Source organism: Acanthopagrus latus, chromosome 16, assembly GCF_904848185.1.
Source record: "Acanthopagrus latus isolate v.2019 chromosome 16, fAcaLat1.1, whole genome shotgun sequence".
Lineage (NCBI taxonomy): Eukaryota > Metazoa > Chordata > Actinopteri > Spariformes > Sparidae > Acanthopagrus > Acanthopagrus latus.
Window position 1 is genome coordinate 24313335 of NC_051054.1, and position 15194 is coordinate 24328528.

The following is a 15194-nucleotide window of genomic DNA, read 5'->3' on the forward strand; positions in this document are numbered from 1 at the left end:
TACCACCAGTCACTACTTTCAAATTAAAAGCCCCCCGCTAAGAACCCAGCTCTAAACTCAAATGGGGTGCAATGCAAAGCTCTTATTTTAAAGATAAATTCGACCTGCTTCCTGTTAGCTGTCTGTTGCTTGAGGCAGCTAACGCGAGGCGCTCCGCTGCACGCTTCCTTTAAAGTGTCGCCACATTTCCTCTGATGCATATGTGGTACATCACTGTTCTCGCCAACTTCGTACTTCACATCACGTCAAATGTTTAAGCCTACCCCAGTGGCAGCTTTTTGGGAAAGAAGGAATATCAAACCTCCCTGTTTTACCTTGCAGCAAATGTGTCTCCTTTTCTATCTGAAAGGGGCTAGTAATTCCTCTCTCAACCAGGAGAAAATGCTGTGAACACCTGATTATGGATGAAAAAAAGTACAGTCATAAAATATATACCGTGATATACATTTTTGGTCATACTGCCCAGCAGTACGGCATCTCCAGATTCTTTTTTTCTTTTTTGGCCTTTTCTGGCTTTATTGATAGGATAGCTGAAGAGTGTGACAGGAAACAGGGTAAGAGAGGGGGAGTGACACGCAGCAAAGGGACCCGGGCCAGGAGTCGAACCCTGGTCCGCTGCAGAGCCTCAGCACGTGGGTCACGCACGCTACCAACCGAGCTAAGCGGCGCCCGGCATCTCCTGATTCTATTTGCCTGTCACATTCCAAGGTGCTGGATTGTGATCACAGGTCCCACTAGAGGATGTCCGGCTCTCATGCCAACCTCACTGGAGCAGGTCGGTTACATAGTGATGCACATAGTGCACATAGGTTATGGCTGCAAACCAGGTGTTTTGGGGGTTTTTTTGGGGGGGGGGGTCTTTCTCTCTTTGCAGAGCTTTTATGCACAAAAATCTTACATAACTCAATAAAGGAAAGGCAAAAGCCAAAAAGGATAATATGACCTCTTTATAGAGTCGAAATACCACCCAGCCGTATGAGCAGCTCTAGGTACACTAGGAAAAGATCATTTTTTTCTACAATCTTAAAACAATCGGCACTGACCTTCATATGGGATTTGAAACCCTGAGTCTCCTGGGTAAAAGTGAATGACCCATACAATACCAACTTCCTCCTTATGCAGACATGCTGGCTCTTTGAACTACATTCACCGTTACTGACCGCTTTTGATAATGCACCTTCACACGTGGGCAAGGCAAACTGAAACACACTGTCCACTAGTGGTTTAGCAGTTCTGTTACATGCTTTGGTGTGAGATTGGGCTGGTATGTCCAAGCTGTGCAGTCATTTCACAGTGTTACACTACTTCTACCCCAGACACACTTGCTTTGCCATTACCTAATGAAAGACAGCAGAAAACATGATGTCATCTTAGACCCAAAATGTACAAAACATCTGTCCAAACACAGCAATATCACATAAAACAAAATATGCTGTTCAACATTTTCAAGTTTTGACCTAACAACAGAGTACGTAGGTCCTCTCAAGTTCAAGCAGAAGAATTGAGACTATATCTAACTCTGAGCACAAACAGTGCTCTCACCACAACTGAGGCACCGGGATGATAATATCAGTGACTAACAAAGAAACCTTGAGGCTACACACGCCTCAAATATCTGTTCTCAACTCTGCCTCCAGGTCAAGACTTCCAGACACATAAGTACAGGGGATCAGACAAACGGAGACTTTTCATTGGTGCATTTTCCGTACTCCACTGATACATTTTCACCGACTGAGCAGCCGAATAACATCAGCTGTCCTCTACTTTTACAGTCAATTAAGGACACTTCATTTTTCCGAACAAAAGTGTAGGACATGTTTCACCTTGCTTCTTCTTTTGTTGACTGAACAGTATACACCAAACACTGTCCTTTAACCTAGAAAGACTGAAAAAAGGATTCAGCCCCATTGTCTCAAGAACATAAAACAACATTTACATGAGGGCAACTCACAGATATTTGAGGTTTTCCAGGTCTTCAAATGCCCCCCTGGGGATCCTTCGCACATGATTGTTGTTGAGGAGGCTGTGGAGAAAAGAGAAAATGACTTATTTTGTGGTTAAAAGATACATATTAGGTTTGTTCAGTTGTCCTTCAGTGGATATCAATCAAAGTCAATATGGCTGGCTAGGCTTCTCTCCTGGATTAAGGCACTTCACTTTGAAACTAAATATAAGACAGTACGTCCTGCACGTATTCTCATCTTTATTAATTAATATGGATATATTACTGAATCTACACAGCTTCACTTTACGCGTTATGCTGAAGGGTGCCGTTACTCTGATCTTTGCATATTTTTGCCACAGCATGTACAACAAAGGCATGGATGAGAAGGCATTTCAATAATGTGTGCAAATATTTGAATGAGGTGAGATATGTTTGATTTATTCAAGCAGTCAGCTGAACAGTCTAAAGGGTGGGCTGTCAGATATGAACATAAAGCATGCACAAATTTGAGAGACGGTTGCTCAACTAAGATGTTATTGCTCATGAAAAAGCACTTGGAACATTTCTGCCTTATTAACTTAGCAATGCACCATGTAGCAGGCTGGACATATAATAAATAGCCCTGTGGGTGGAAGTGGAAAAATAAATTCCTCACAGATTACGAGCTGACCTACATGTGTGAAACCGCAGCAGAACAGAGCAAGAATTTGCCTGTGTGTGTGTAATGCAAACAGGACTTTCTAGGGAAGTGACAATCACTTGTGTGCTGTTTAAAGGAAATGGGTTTGATTGGTTTTCCATAGATGTCTTTTAGAGGTTTTGAAATGTGTAACCAACAGGACATCATTAACACTCATACACAAATTTCTTCAGAAACAATCTTATACCAAAAATGCGGTTAAGTTGTACTATATATCTACAACAGCTTGCATGCAGAGTGCAAAAACTTACAGTGTGTTTAGGTTCTTTAATCGTCTGAAGGAACCCGGTTGTAAATCCTTGATTTTGTTGAACCTCAGATCTCTGCAGAACAGAAGGAAATTAGGAAAGTATATTATTAAGTATATTTTAGAGGAAATCTGCACATAACTTCCAAAAGCTGTACTTGAAAGACGTGTAGAAAACAAGCAATACACATGTGCCTGAACTAAAATCCAGAGCAGCGCTTTCACATTAAAATCCTGGAGGATAATTAGACACATTACTCATCTCACAAGACTGCCTCTGTCAAGCTTTGATCATGAGGGCAGATTTATATTTCCCCCAAATATTCCCCCAAAGGTTTCAGTATCTTTCTCCTTTAACTCTCTCATTTAAAGAGGCTGTGTAGTAATTACAATATAGCTTGACGTGACACTAATCACTCTTGGTTTTACAATAAACAACTTAAGATGCCATGACAGTGAAAAGCTAAAGACCTTATTACTGCATTTAGCCCTGTGAACGTGAGATCATTCTGAACTCCATGTTTTGTGAAATTGGAGCATTTTATCTGAACATTCAAGTCATGTTTGTTGCACTTAGACTTTAAGTCATCTGACCTTCAACTAAAGAATTCACTATTTACAAGATAAGTTATGCAAGTGGAATCAGCCATTCATATGAGGAGCCCTTAAAGAAGAGCATTTCGGTCCCCCACTACCCCTAAAATCATGTACACTCTCTACAATCGTATGGTTCTTACTGGTGCTTTAAAGAGACAGTACACCACAAAATCAAAGATACCTAATTTTCTTCTAACCTGTATTGCTATTTATTCAATTAGATTGTTTTGGGTTTGAGTTACAGAATTTAGGCGATATCAGCCGTACAGATGCCTGCCTTCTCTCCAAAATACAAGAGCTAGATGGCACTTGGCTCACCTCGAGCCAATATATTTGCTCGTTCAGAGTACCAAAAAATATATTTGAAAACAGCACCGTCACTTTCCGGAAATCATGAGCCAGTTACTCACGATAACCCACCAACCTGGATAAGATGAAAAATCACCACAATCTTGGTAAGAAGTTGTGCATTATTTACCCAAGCATGGCATCCCAATAAACACACTGAAAACCCCTTCAGCCAATACAGTAAAGAGCGTGTTTGGGTCGAACCATATAGCAGATTTATCTCTCAACTGCGGAACTCCTCCAGTTACATTCTTGTTAGCCAATTACGTTTCAAACTAAATACTCTGAGACTGTGTCACACCGGCTTAACATACTTCACTGATTATGTAAGACTGTCAAGACAGCAGGTTGATGACAATCTTGTGTTTTTCGGCTTAACCTTTGCTCCTTTTCTGTTCAGCATACTGATTTAAGATACATGTTGAGTTCATCCATTAGCTCTATTTCTCTGGGCACAACACAGGATAAAGTTACACATTCATGATTTTTTGCTTTCTCATATTTCTGTGAAAATGCGGGCCATATAATAAAAAAGTTTTGTAATAGCCAGGAAAATATTTACGGGTCAGTTGCTCTGTAAAAGGTCTCACATATGGATCCAATCAGAGAGAGTCCAACTTTTTCATATGCTCACTTCCTTTCATATAGGCTGTGAGCTGGTGCAAGAATTCACTCAGAGAGTTCTTCTGTAGCTGACATTCTTTGCATGGAATATCTCTCTAAGCAGATATTGTTGTCTCTGGCATGATCTTTAATATGAGAGAAACTTCACTAAATTCTTAATGTCAAGACAAGATTCCAAATTAAAACTGTTGCACTGCAAATCACAATTTTGATTTTATCAATGGCTTCTGAACTGCCAAATCCATATAACCTCACAGTCCCAAAGTCATTATAAGTGTCCCTTGCATCAAGAGTTATGTGACGTTAAGGACAATGAGCTGCCATGTCTCGTGAGAGGGGTGAAAAACAGAAGAGGTACAGCACCCTCGGAAAAACACCTCTTCCAGGCCTGGTGCAGAGTACGCTGCCCCGACATGCTAAGGCATGGGCTGTCCTGCCTAACTGCCTCCAACTCAGGGGGTAGACTTGAGAACAAGGTGGTGGAAAAGAGCGGGGAGCTGCTATGTGCTGGTTTAGAAAGCACCCGTCTCATCAGTAGAGATGAAAAGGATAGTTCTAAATCTGTTAAGAGAAGTCCACAGACAAAACTTAGGCTGGCTGAAAAAATACACACAAAATGAACTAATAGCAGCGAGTTTAAAGTAACCATCAAACTTGTACTATCACACCTATCATATTCATTCAGACCCCTGAATATTAGGAGTTTATTTACTGAACTATTTGTCCTGGTTGGTGGCAATGTTGTTTTGGCGGTGTGTGTCTGTCACGGTAGAGATGTCTGCAGAGAAGGCTACACAAGGCCAAGCTGAGTGTTGTCCACGGCAGTGGCCTCAGCTATCAATAGAAGGCAAGGGGGGGCTCACTGTGTGTTCATGCAGTGTCAGAATAATTGGAAAACGTATTTCCAACTGGGAAAATTCACAAAAGCCCCCTCAAGTCCGAGTGACATCAAATTTAAGTACACAACTTGCTGAGTTGATGTCATATGATGCTTAAACATGGCAGATGAAAACAAACATTGGGTTGATGGTAATTTAATTTTTCCTAAATATATTGTAATATATATGTCTCTTGCTTTTCAGTTTCTCCTGTGTATTTTTCCCCATCTGTGTTTTTCCCTTCATTACCTCACCTGTTCCTGCTCCCCTCGTCAGCATCCCCGTCTATATAGTCTTTGTTCTCCTTCTTGTCAGTCCGTTCCGTGATGTTTCCCTGTAAACTCTGTCTTGGTCTGCCTTTCCGATGTCGCCACCTGGCATCCTGCTTCAGTGTGCCTCTACTGTCTCCTCACGTCTCTTGTTTCGGTATGTTTTCTGGTTTTGGTTTCATTTTAGTTTTTTTCTAGTTCTCCTGGTTTTTGTAAATTTCAGCTTTTGTAAATTAAAGCTTGCTTTTTGTTCCCCCAGTTCCTGCTTCCCGTCTACATTTGGGTCCTCCTCTAATTAAGAGTTCATGATCCCATTCCTTTGCTCTTCCTTGTCACTCAAATGCCGGAAACAACTGTCAATGTGATTAAAAAGCAAAACATCGTCCATGTTGCTCCCACATTCCAACTTGACGTACACAAACACGTCAAAGTCGGAAGAATGACTCATGTACATTGGAATCAGCGACCAGATTGTCCTGAAATTATTGGAGCTGATGACCACAGCATTTTTTTTATATGACATTTACACAGTGTGGTTTACCCTTCATATTTGTGAATGTTCTCTAGTACCACTTGTGGACTCAGAAGGCACATTTTACTCCTTTTGGCAATGTACAAATGACATGAACATTCAGTGGCGTGTTGAACTGTCCCCTCGTCTGTCCACAGGTCTGCCCCGGCTCGGGCTGCAAGGGTCTGTTCATTACTGCTCGCAGTATTAATTTCTCTTGTTTCTGTCCAAAGAATGTGGACGGAGTACAGGATCTCACACATACGCACGCACACACAGACAAACCCAGATGTTGAAATAATCAACATAAATTGTGTTTATAATATTTGTTTGAAGGCAAATGTGACCAAAATGGTGGCATCCTGGAGCCTTACTTGCTGACGGACTGACAGACTGTTCTTGATTTTGCCTAAAAAGCCTGAGAGTGAACTGCTTCCCTGGATAAGTGATGCAGGAGCCATCAGAGTTCGTGTTTTTTGTTATTCAGACTTCACTGCCGCATCTGTCCTGTTTGAAATAAAACCAAGACAGGGGAATGGAGAATACTGATATCGTTAAAAATAAAAACTTCTTTCTAATTTGCGATGGTGATCATTTTAATTTGACTTGCTTTGAGACCTGTAAAGTGAGCCTGTGGGTAGTTATGTTAAGCTTTGCTGTTGTTATAAGTTTAAGTTTCTTCTCTGAAACATACAAACATCTTCGGACAGCACATAGGCACAAGGTGCAATACCATGTGCCATATGTAACTGAAAAATATTTTTGATCAAATCCAAACCAAAGTCATTTTCAAGGTAAAAATTAAAATCACATTTACAGGGCATTATACAAATCAGTAAATAACCAACCCTGATGAAAATAGTATAATATAAATAATATTGCAGAGCTGTTGTACTGGACTTCATTAGTTTTAACTTGGTGTACCTCATTAACTGTGTTTAAGTATATTGTATTTGAATACCGTGCCATTGTTGCAGGTAGTGTATGGTGTGTTTATATTATATAAAACTTTTTTTTTTCCCCAGAATGTACATCAGCCCTTATGGAGTATCTGACAGTGGGCTACAGCAGGTCGCCAAAGACTCTATGAGAGAGAAGTGCTGTCCTGTCCTCACTGCTCCTGCCTGCCTTTCCCCATCATCCCAGAAGATCAACAAGGACGTAGCAAAGCACATTCACACATATAAAAGATTAACACAGAACATTAGTGGGACACCAACACGCACAATTTGGTTTCCAGGTTTCAGGTCGAGGTTATTCTGAATATAAGCAGAGTTAAATCAGTTGCACAATTGATTTTCATATTATTCATAGACGTACTTAGTCATATTTATTTGTGACATATTGCACAAACCATTTTAAAGGAGGTTTTGATGAAGTTACAAATATTTTTTTTTCAACAGGGTGTAGAGCATCATGAACGGTTTTGCAGTTTACTTATGCTTATTGTACTAAAGAAATACTGATGATCTGTGTGTATTTTTATGTAGAGCCAGATGATTATCAAAATGTTTTCTATTAATAACATAGTTACGATTGTAAGCCTTCTCTGAACTTAAGTATTTTTCGTGCCCTTACCTCACCAGAAAATAAGTACATGAAGTGCAACAAACACGGCTTGATTATGTCAACACCTGTTTCTGTCCCCACAAACACAGCTCGAGATGTTGTGACTTCCCACCAAAATAATCAGTTTTTTGTTGACACAAATGCGGTGTTACCCTTACATGTGTGTACATCTTGATCTGCAGTCACTGGCTTGCCAGCCCTGTCGCCTGTAACTCCTACATTTCTGTAAGTGGAGTAATAATGTCAAACTAATGGATTATGATTCAGTGCCATATAAAGTGTATTAAAGTAGCCTAGCACTTGTATCAACATCTTTATGTAGTCAGCAACTGACTGTCAAATCAAATAAAGCACAGTTACATAATTCAACAATACTGTCAGTTTTCCCATTGAACTGAAGGGACTTTAAATAAGCAGTTACTTATAAATAAATGTTATTTACCCATTTAAGTTAAATATGGGCAGCATTGTTTTAAAGTATAAACACAACAGAGAGCTTTTGAAAAATTAGAATAAATAGCTTTATAAACGATAATAAATGGGAATACTTATGTGCCAGAAGTCATAAGGGAATGAACAGTCAATTATGGAGGATCAAAATCAGTTATTTCAATACACCTTTCATAATTATTTTATATGTTAAAAACCCTGTCTCATTGTGTTGGAGGAAGTGTGGAAATATAGGGGATCACACATATCTTTTGCTATTGACCAATAATTCAAGGGGTTTGGTACTGTTAAAGGAAAAGTGAATGTCCCCTCAGATCCTGTTTTTTTAATTTTTTAATTTTTATTTTTTTAATTTTTTTTATTCAAAGCTGCACCAAAGAAAACATACAACACTGATTACAGGTACATATTGTGGAATATTGATGACGAGAAAGGGATAACTGTTTACTGGAAGGAAGTAATGCAGAGACGCCAACAGGTCTACACAATGGAACGAGTGTCTCAAAGCCCATTAATGAAGATCGACAATTTTACTTAATGGTGGAATCACATTACATTACATTATATCTAGGTCATGGATTTATTGTAATAGAACAATATTATAATGAAAGTGTGTAGAAAATGTTTCCATATAATTGACCATACTCTGCTGAGATTGTCACCTTGTAAAATACCATTGTTCTATTTTATTACATTATTTTTATTTATTATTACACAATTATTATTTATCTTTTATTTGGCGGTCCTATGTCAAGGAATGTCCTGTTTTGTGAAAAAAATCATTTTAGAAAAAAATCTAAATGTTATCAATTATAGGTCTGGGTTATGACAGGTTAGTGTCTGGGTCCAGACCCGGACCGCTGTCCTACATTTTCCCTTTCACCACCAGATATGAAAGTTAGGTCATAAACATGTAATGTGCAATTGATACGACATGTTTTGTTAAATTTTTAAGTGCCAACATCCTGGCGCTGTAGTTTTATGGAACAGAATCTGTCTTTCTGCTGTCAGACACCTGAACATGTATGAAACAGTTATTCAGCAGCCCATAAACAATACATTTTAGTTCCCAAGCTCCTGAGATGTGCTGATAAATTCTTGTTTTATAACTGCAACTCATCTGACAAAAACATCAATCATGCATGTGCACAGAGCAGATTGAACCAGACGGGAAGTCACACAGCAAAACGCCATAATGCATCTGGTCAGTTTTCAAAATATAACCCTGTGACATCACTGTCGTTTGACCACAATCTCAGTCTTAGCAGGATAGTGATGCCTCAATATAAGTTGATGTTACTCTGCACAAAAAGTGAAGAGCATAGTTATGTGCTTTATCTGATCCATTCAATGTACATGATTTCACATTTGTTAATTGGCTGCTCCACACATGTTATCAGGGATATTCATGTATATGGTATTCTGTGATTTGACTTTACACTTTGACCTTCAAAATCTCTAAAAAAAATAAAGCACAAGTAATGGTAATGATGAATAACTGACTGTTGCTATGATGTATTAGCTGCATTAATGCTCAGAAAAAGCATGAAAGTATGTGATATGCAACCTGGAGGGTACCTGCTAAATAATCAACCATTAATAATACTAGCAGCAGTTCTGTGCAACTAGGGAATATAGCTGCAAGGAAGATTTCAGAAGAGCTTTCTGTAAATTCTTGTCTGAGCAAGGAGGACGAGTGAACCTGGCTGCTGCCCAATTCAACCAGCATCTGAGAGCCATGTGTGGACCGCTCCACTCATTCTCTCCCTCTCTAGTCAAGGGAGTAGTTTAGCTTTGTGACACATGCCCAAGTGGATTTGCCAAGGACTCTCAGCATGCGTGAGTCATTATTAGTTAAACAAGAACATGGCTGGCTCCTCACTTGGTTGGAGGAACAGTAAACCAGGACCTCTAAACATGGCTACGGTGCTTTTCTGCAAAACACATCTAGTGTATGAATGACAAGGATTTGTTTCATGTCAGGGAAGTGCTGGTGTAAAGCAAGACCCCACTGCATTACCACACTCTTTTTAAGTTGTAGAGTAAGTCCTTTGAAAGCTGACAAGCAAAAATGTATCTGTTTATTAGTTTCTTGATTACTCAATTTGGTTTATAAAATGTCAGAAAATGATGAAAAATGTTGAGCAGTGTTTCCAAAAGCCTAAGATGACATCCTCCATATATGTTTATATATGTGTATCTATCTCTCTCTATATATAAATATGTCTAGTCTACATTTGATCATATCACAGACTATTGCAATCACATCTGCTGGCAGGTGTGGCTTAAACCAATGGCGTGCTTGTCCCAATCCCTGCAGTACTATCAAAGAATTGCCAACCCTATTCAAACTGCCCTTTGAGTGTGGGGATCCAGCGCTAATTCTTCTCACCCTTTCTCTGTGTAAAAGTCTCAGAGGTGGCCAGGGGTAGTATCAGAGGCACAGCATTCGTGAACCAAACCAGTGTGAATGGACAAGCCAGGGGCATGTGATCAAGATGGCGGCGTAGCCTGAAAGCTCCACACAGCCGTACACAAACTTTAGAAAACCCCCACAAACGCACCAATAATTTCCAAACAAACAAAGCGGCTGTGGATATGTCAGAACCATCCGAATCGAAACCCTACGAAATTTTCACCAGAGCACGCAAGGCAAGTATCGTTGAGACATCTTCTCCAGCGACGATGGTGGCTAATGTAGCTAGCAGCATGGCTAATATAGCTGACGTGCTAGCAGAGTTGAAGTCCCTCCGCTCAGACTTTGGATCAAAACTGGACAACATTGATAACCATTTGTTGGATGTGGCAAACTCTATTGGGGCGATTGAAAGCAAACTTTCAGATGTGGAACAAGACACGTGTCGGAGAGGCAGAAACATGTATAGCAACAACAGAGGACAAGCTGCAGCACACTCAAGAGGCACTAGCCTCAGCCACTAAACGAATTGCCTATTTTGAATCAAAAACAGAAGATTTGGAAAATCGAGGCGGAAGAAAAAACCTGCGGCTTTTTGGTCTACGTGAACAAGCTGAAGGAGAGCCACTCTTCGACTTTGTAAATGACACGCTACCACGATTGCTCGGCTGTCCTGATAAAACTTTCACACTGGAGCGAGTTCATCGCACATTGGCCAAACCTAACCAGAACCGAGTAGTTCTTGTCCGCTTTTTGAGGTTTCAGAAGAAGGACTTTGTGTATCACGAAGTAAGGAAGCGAGAAATCATGCATGACGATGGCAAGCTTTCTTTCTCTCAGGATCTGTCTGCAGAAACGATGCATATTCGGTGAGACTTTGTCCCAGTTGTGAAGCAGTTTGTGGCCATGGGAAACTTCAGATTATTATTTAGATTATTATTATTATTATTTCAGCATAATCCTTGTAAATTGACAGTGCTTCACAATGGAAGAATTCATCTCTTCTCAACACCGTAAGAAGCATTAATGGATCAGCATCCTCCATAGGTGGTTTATTAAAGGGGGTGGGAGAAACCATTTCAGTGGAAATGCCTGGGGGCGGGATTAGATTTTTTCTTGTTTTGGTTATCACTGTTCTGGTTGTTCTTGTGGTTTTTCTTTTCCGGTTTTTGTGTATGATTTTGGCAGAATCAGCAACATTTATGACCTCATCAGGATATCAGAAGATGTTATCGATGGCAAAAAACTATGACTGTGAATAATTCCAAAATTAAGATCACTAGTTGGAATGTTAGGGGGCTTAGAAAATTGACTAAATTGAAACAAATTATAAATAAGTTGAAACATCTCAGGTCTAAAATTGTTTTCTTTCAAGAAACCCATTTGATGGCCTCTGACATACCTTGTCTGGAAAAAAGATGGCCAGGCCAAGTGATTTATTCTTCTTATAATAATTATGAGGTGAGGTGTTGCTATCCTCGTACACAAGTCAGTTCCATTCCAAACTACTCAAACTATTCAAGATCCAACTGGTAGATATGTGATTGCACAAGGAAACATTATGGCACATAAAGTTAACCTAATTAATAGTTATGTTCCTAACGAGGTCATGCCGCCTTTCTTTGAAACATTACTGTTGACTGTGTCTACCTTAGAAGGTCTCTATATTTTTGGGGGGGACTTTAATTGTACGTTAGACCCAGTAATGGATCGACTTAGTGGAACTGATACCTCGCACGTACAAGGAAAAAGCTGACTGAATTCATAAAAGATCTAAGACTAGTCGATGTGTGGAGGGAAAAAAATCCAAACCAAAAAGAATTTTCCTGTCACTCTTCTACTTATAAACGTATTCATGTATTGATTATTTCCTAATATCTGTTGAACTGCTTATGAAGTCACAACCTGCTGGTATGACAGCATAGTGATTAGTGATCATGCAGCTGCCTCAATGGAAATATGCTAAGGCATATTTGTTCAACATTCTCAGAAAGGGAGGTTCCAGGTATAATGGTTACAAGATCCATCTTTTCTTAAATTCATAGGAGCCTGCATAGATAACTATTTCCTACTAAACACAGATGAAACAACCACCAGTGTAAGGTGGGAAGCATTCAAAGCATATATAAGAGGAGAAATGATTAAACATACAAGCTCAAAGACTAAACAGTACAAAAAGGAAATGCAAACATTGGAAAGACAGATTAAAACACTGGAATTAGATCTTTATGAGAATAACGATGAGGACAAACAATAATTAACAGTAATGAGAGCTGAATACAATAAACTAACAACTGACAAAGTTGCTAAAAACCTCTTATGGACCAAGCAAGCATACTATGATCAGGGTGAAAAGCCAAGCTAATTAATGGCTAGGCGGGTTAAGAAAATGCAAGCCGAAAGAACAATTAACAGTATAAAGACAATGTCAGGTGATTTAACAACAGACCCAATTGAAATTAATGCTACCTCCTGAAACTTTTATGAACTATTATACAAATCAGAACATGCAGGAGCTACAAAACAACAAGCATTTCTCTACCAGCTAACAGTTCCAGAGCTTATCTGAAGATGAAAAGGAAGCACTGGGCGGGGTATTAACAGTTGAGGATCTTTATGACGCCATGAGCAGTATGAACGGTGGGAAAGCACCTGGTCCTGACAGGATACCTATAGAATTTTATTAGAAGTTTAAACAGAAACTTGCGCAACCTTTATTAGATATGTTTAACGAATCATATAAAACAGGAAGTCTTCCACCATTGTTAAGATTAGCTACGATAACTGTGATATTAAAACCTGACAGATCGCCAACCAGTTGTTCATTTTTCAGGACCATTAGTTTAATGGGATGCAATACAAAAATATTATGCAAAGCTCTCTCTAAAAGATTAGAACAATATCTTCCTCAATTGGTTGGTAATGATCGGCAAGGCCTCCATAACATCAGGAGAGTTTTAAAAGTACTGTTTGAAAAAAATAATGCCAAAGACACTGCAATGTTGTCAGTTGATGCTAGCCAAGCATTCGATAGAATACAATGGAAATACCTTTTGGTCTAGGAGAAACATTTCTCAAATGGATTAAATTACTGCGCACAAACCCAACAGCAGAAATATTGACTAATAATACAATTTCTAAACCTTTCAGTTTACAAGGGCTGCCCTTTGTCTCCTCTGCTTTTCACTTTAGCAATAGAACCTCTCGTGATCGCAGTAAGGACACATAGGAATATATCCGGCATCAGGATTTGGGACATAGAGCATCATATAGCATTATGTGCTGCTGATATCTTTTTTCTTAACGAACCTGAGGAACGGTATTCCAAATTTGATTAGTTTACTCGAAAATTTTGGCGAGTTTTCTGGACACAGAATGAACAAATCTAAGTCAGTATTGATATTTCTAAATGAAGAAGAAAGACACAATCCCAAAATAAACACACCATTCATGGACACGCAAGATGGATTTAAATATCTGGGTGTTAGGATTGGCCCAAAACTTGGCGATATTTTCCCTATAAACTATAATACCGCAGAACAAGTCTCATAACGTTAGGTCTCGCACTGAGAGGCCACAGTTATTACAATTAGTGCTGACAAAGCGCTGTGGAGAGAGTGATCGCTAAGGCAATAGCAGGATGTGCTCCGCTTTTGTCAGCATAGTCAGAAATAGTAATTTCAAAATATCATTTGTGACTGTCTGTTCGTAAACAAGTATGTTTTCTGTCAAAGCTACAGCTAACTGAGCTAACAGCTGACTGAGCTCATAACTTACAGCACAGCTAAACAATCACAACCCAAATGAGAATTTTTGCTCAGAGGACCATAAAGTGTGAAAGAGTGAACTGCAGTTTAATGTGACAACTTCACAAGATTACACTTAATAAATGTACTGTAATATTTTAGCTGACTACAGTTTGTAGGTGAAAGTAAATTGAGTTTGGAGTTACACTTTACATTTGTGTACATCAATCTAAAAGTAACCAGGTACAAGGAGTGACCAGGTGGTGGACTTGTGTTCTACTACTTCAGAATACAAAGAGCTCAGTACAGAGACAACTGAAAATGAGACACATATTTTTTTCAATATAAATCAAATGTAATTATTTATTTCCTTTTAATGATGATTTTACTATGCCACTAACAATGAACAATTATAGATGTCAATCAAGAAGAAACATCCTTTGGATCGTTATAGGTAATGGCTGATTCTGCTTCCAGTGATTGGACCCAAAAACCGGAGCATCCTTAGCAGTAAACTATGAAATTACAGCTGTGACTAGTTAAATAAGGTCCAGTTTTAAAATAACAAAATTTAATTGTTTAACAAAGATACATGTTCAGGAACTATTTTAGCAGTAATGTGAACCACCAGATGTCCTGCATTAGGTGCTCACAGGAAGGGGCCAGTAGTGCTCCTCTCAACAACTATCTTGGACCCAATCGCCCTGTGCAAATGAGCAAAGCTTTGGGGATTTCTGGCTTTGCATTCCATAATGCTGTAGAGGCTGAGCGCCTCACAAAGCCTGACTGCAGCAAATTCCACACAATGGAACTCCACTTTTCCTCCCTGACTCACCAACACTGTCACCCAGACAGACCAGGCCAGTGTTTTGGGCAAGCTAGCAGAGTGTCGAG

General features: G+C 39.3%; 1 protein-coding gene across 2 annotated transcripts in view; it reads right to left on the minus strand.

The window, feature by feature from the left end:
- The window catches only part of LOC119005073 (peroxidasin), a 68474-nt gene that overhangs the window by 48921 nt on the left and 4359 nt on the right, over positions 1-15194 (minus strand). For both annotated transcript variants that reach the window (XM_037072515.1, XM_037072514.1), the window contains exons 2-3: positions 2897-2968; positions 1952-2023 (exon numbers count right to left, since the gene is read on the minus strand). In XM_037072515.1, coding sequence (XP_036928410.1) covers positions 1952-2023; positions 2897-2968 — 144 coding nt within the window. The remainder of the gene's footprint in view (positions 1-1951; positions 2024-2896; positions 2969-15194) is intronic.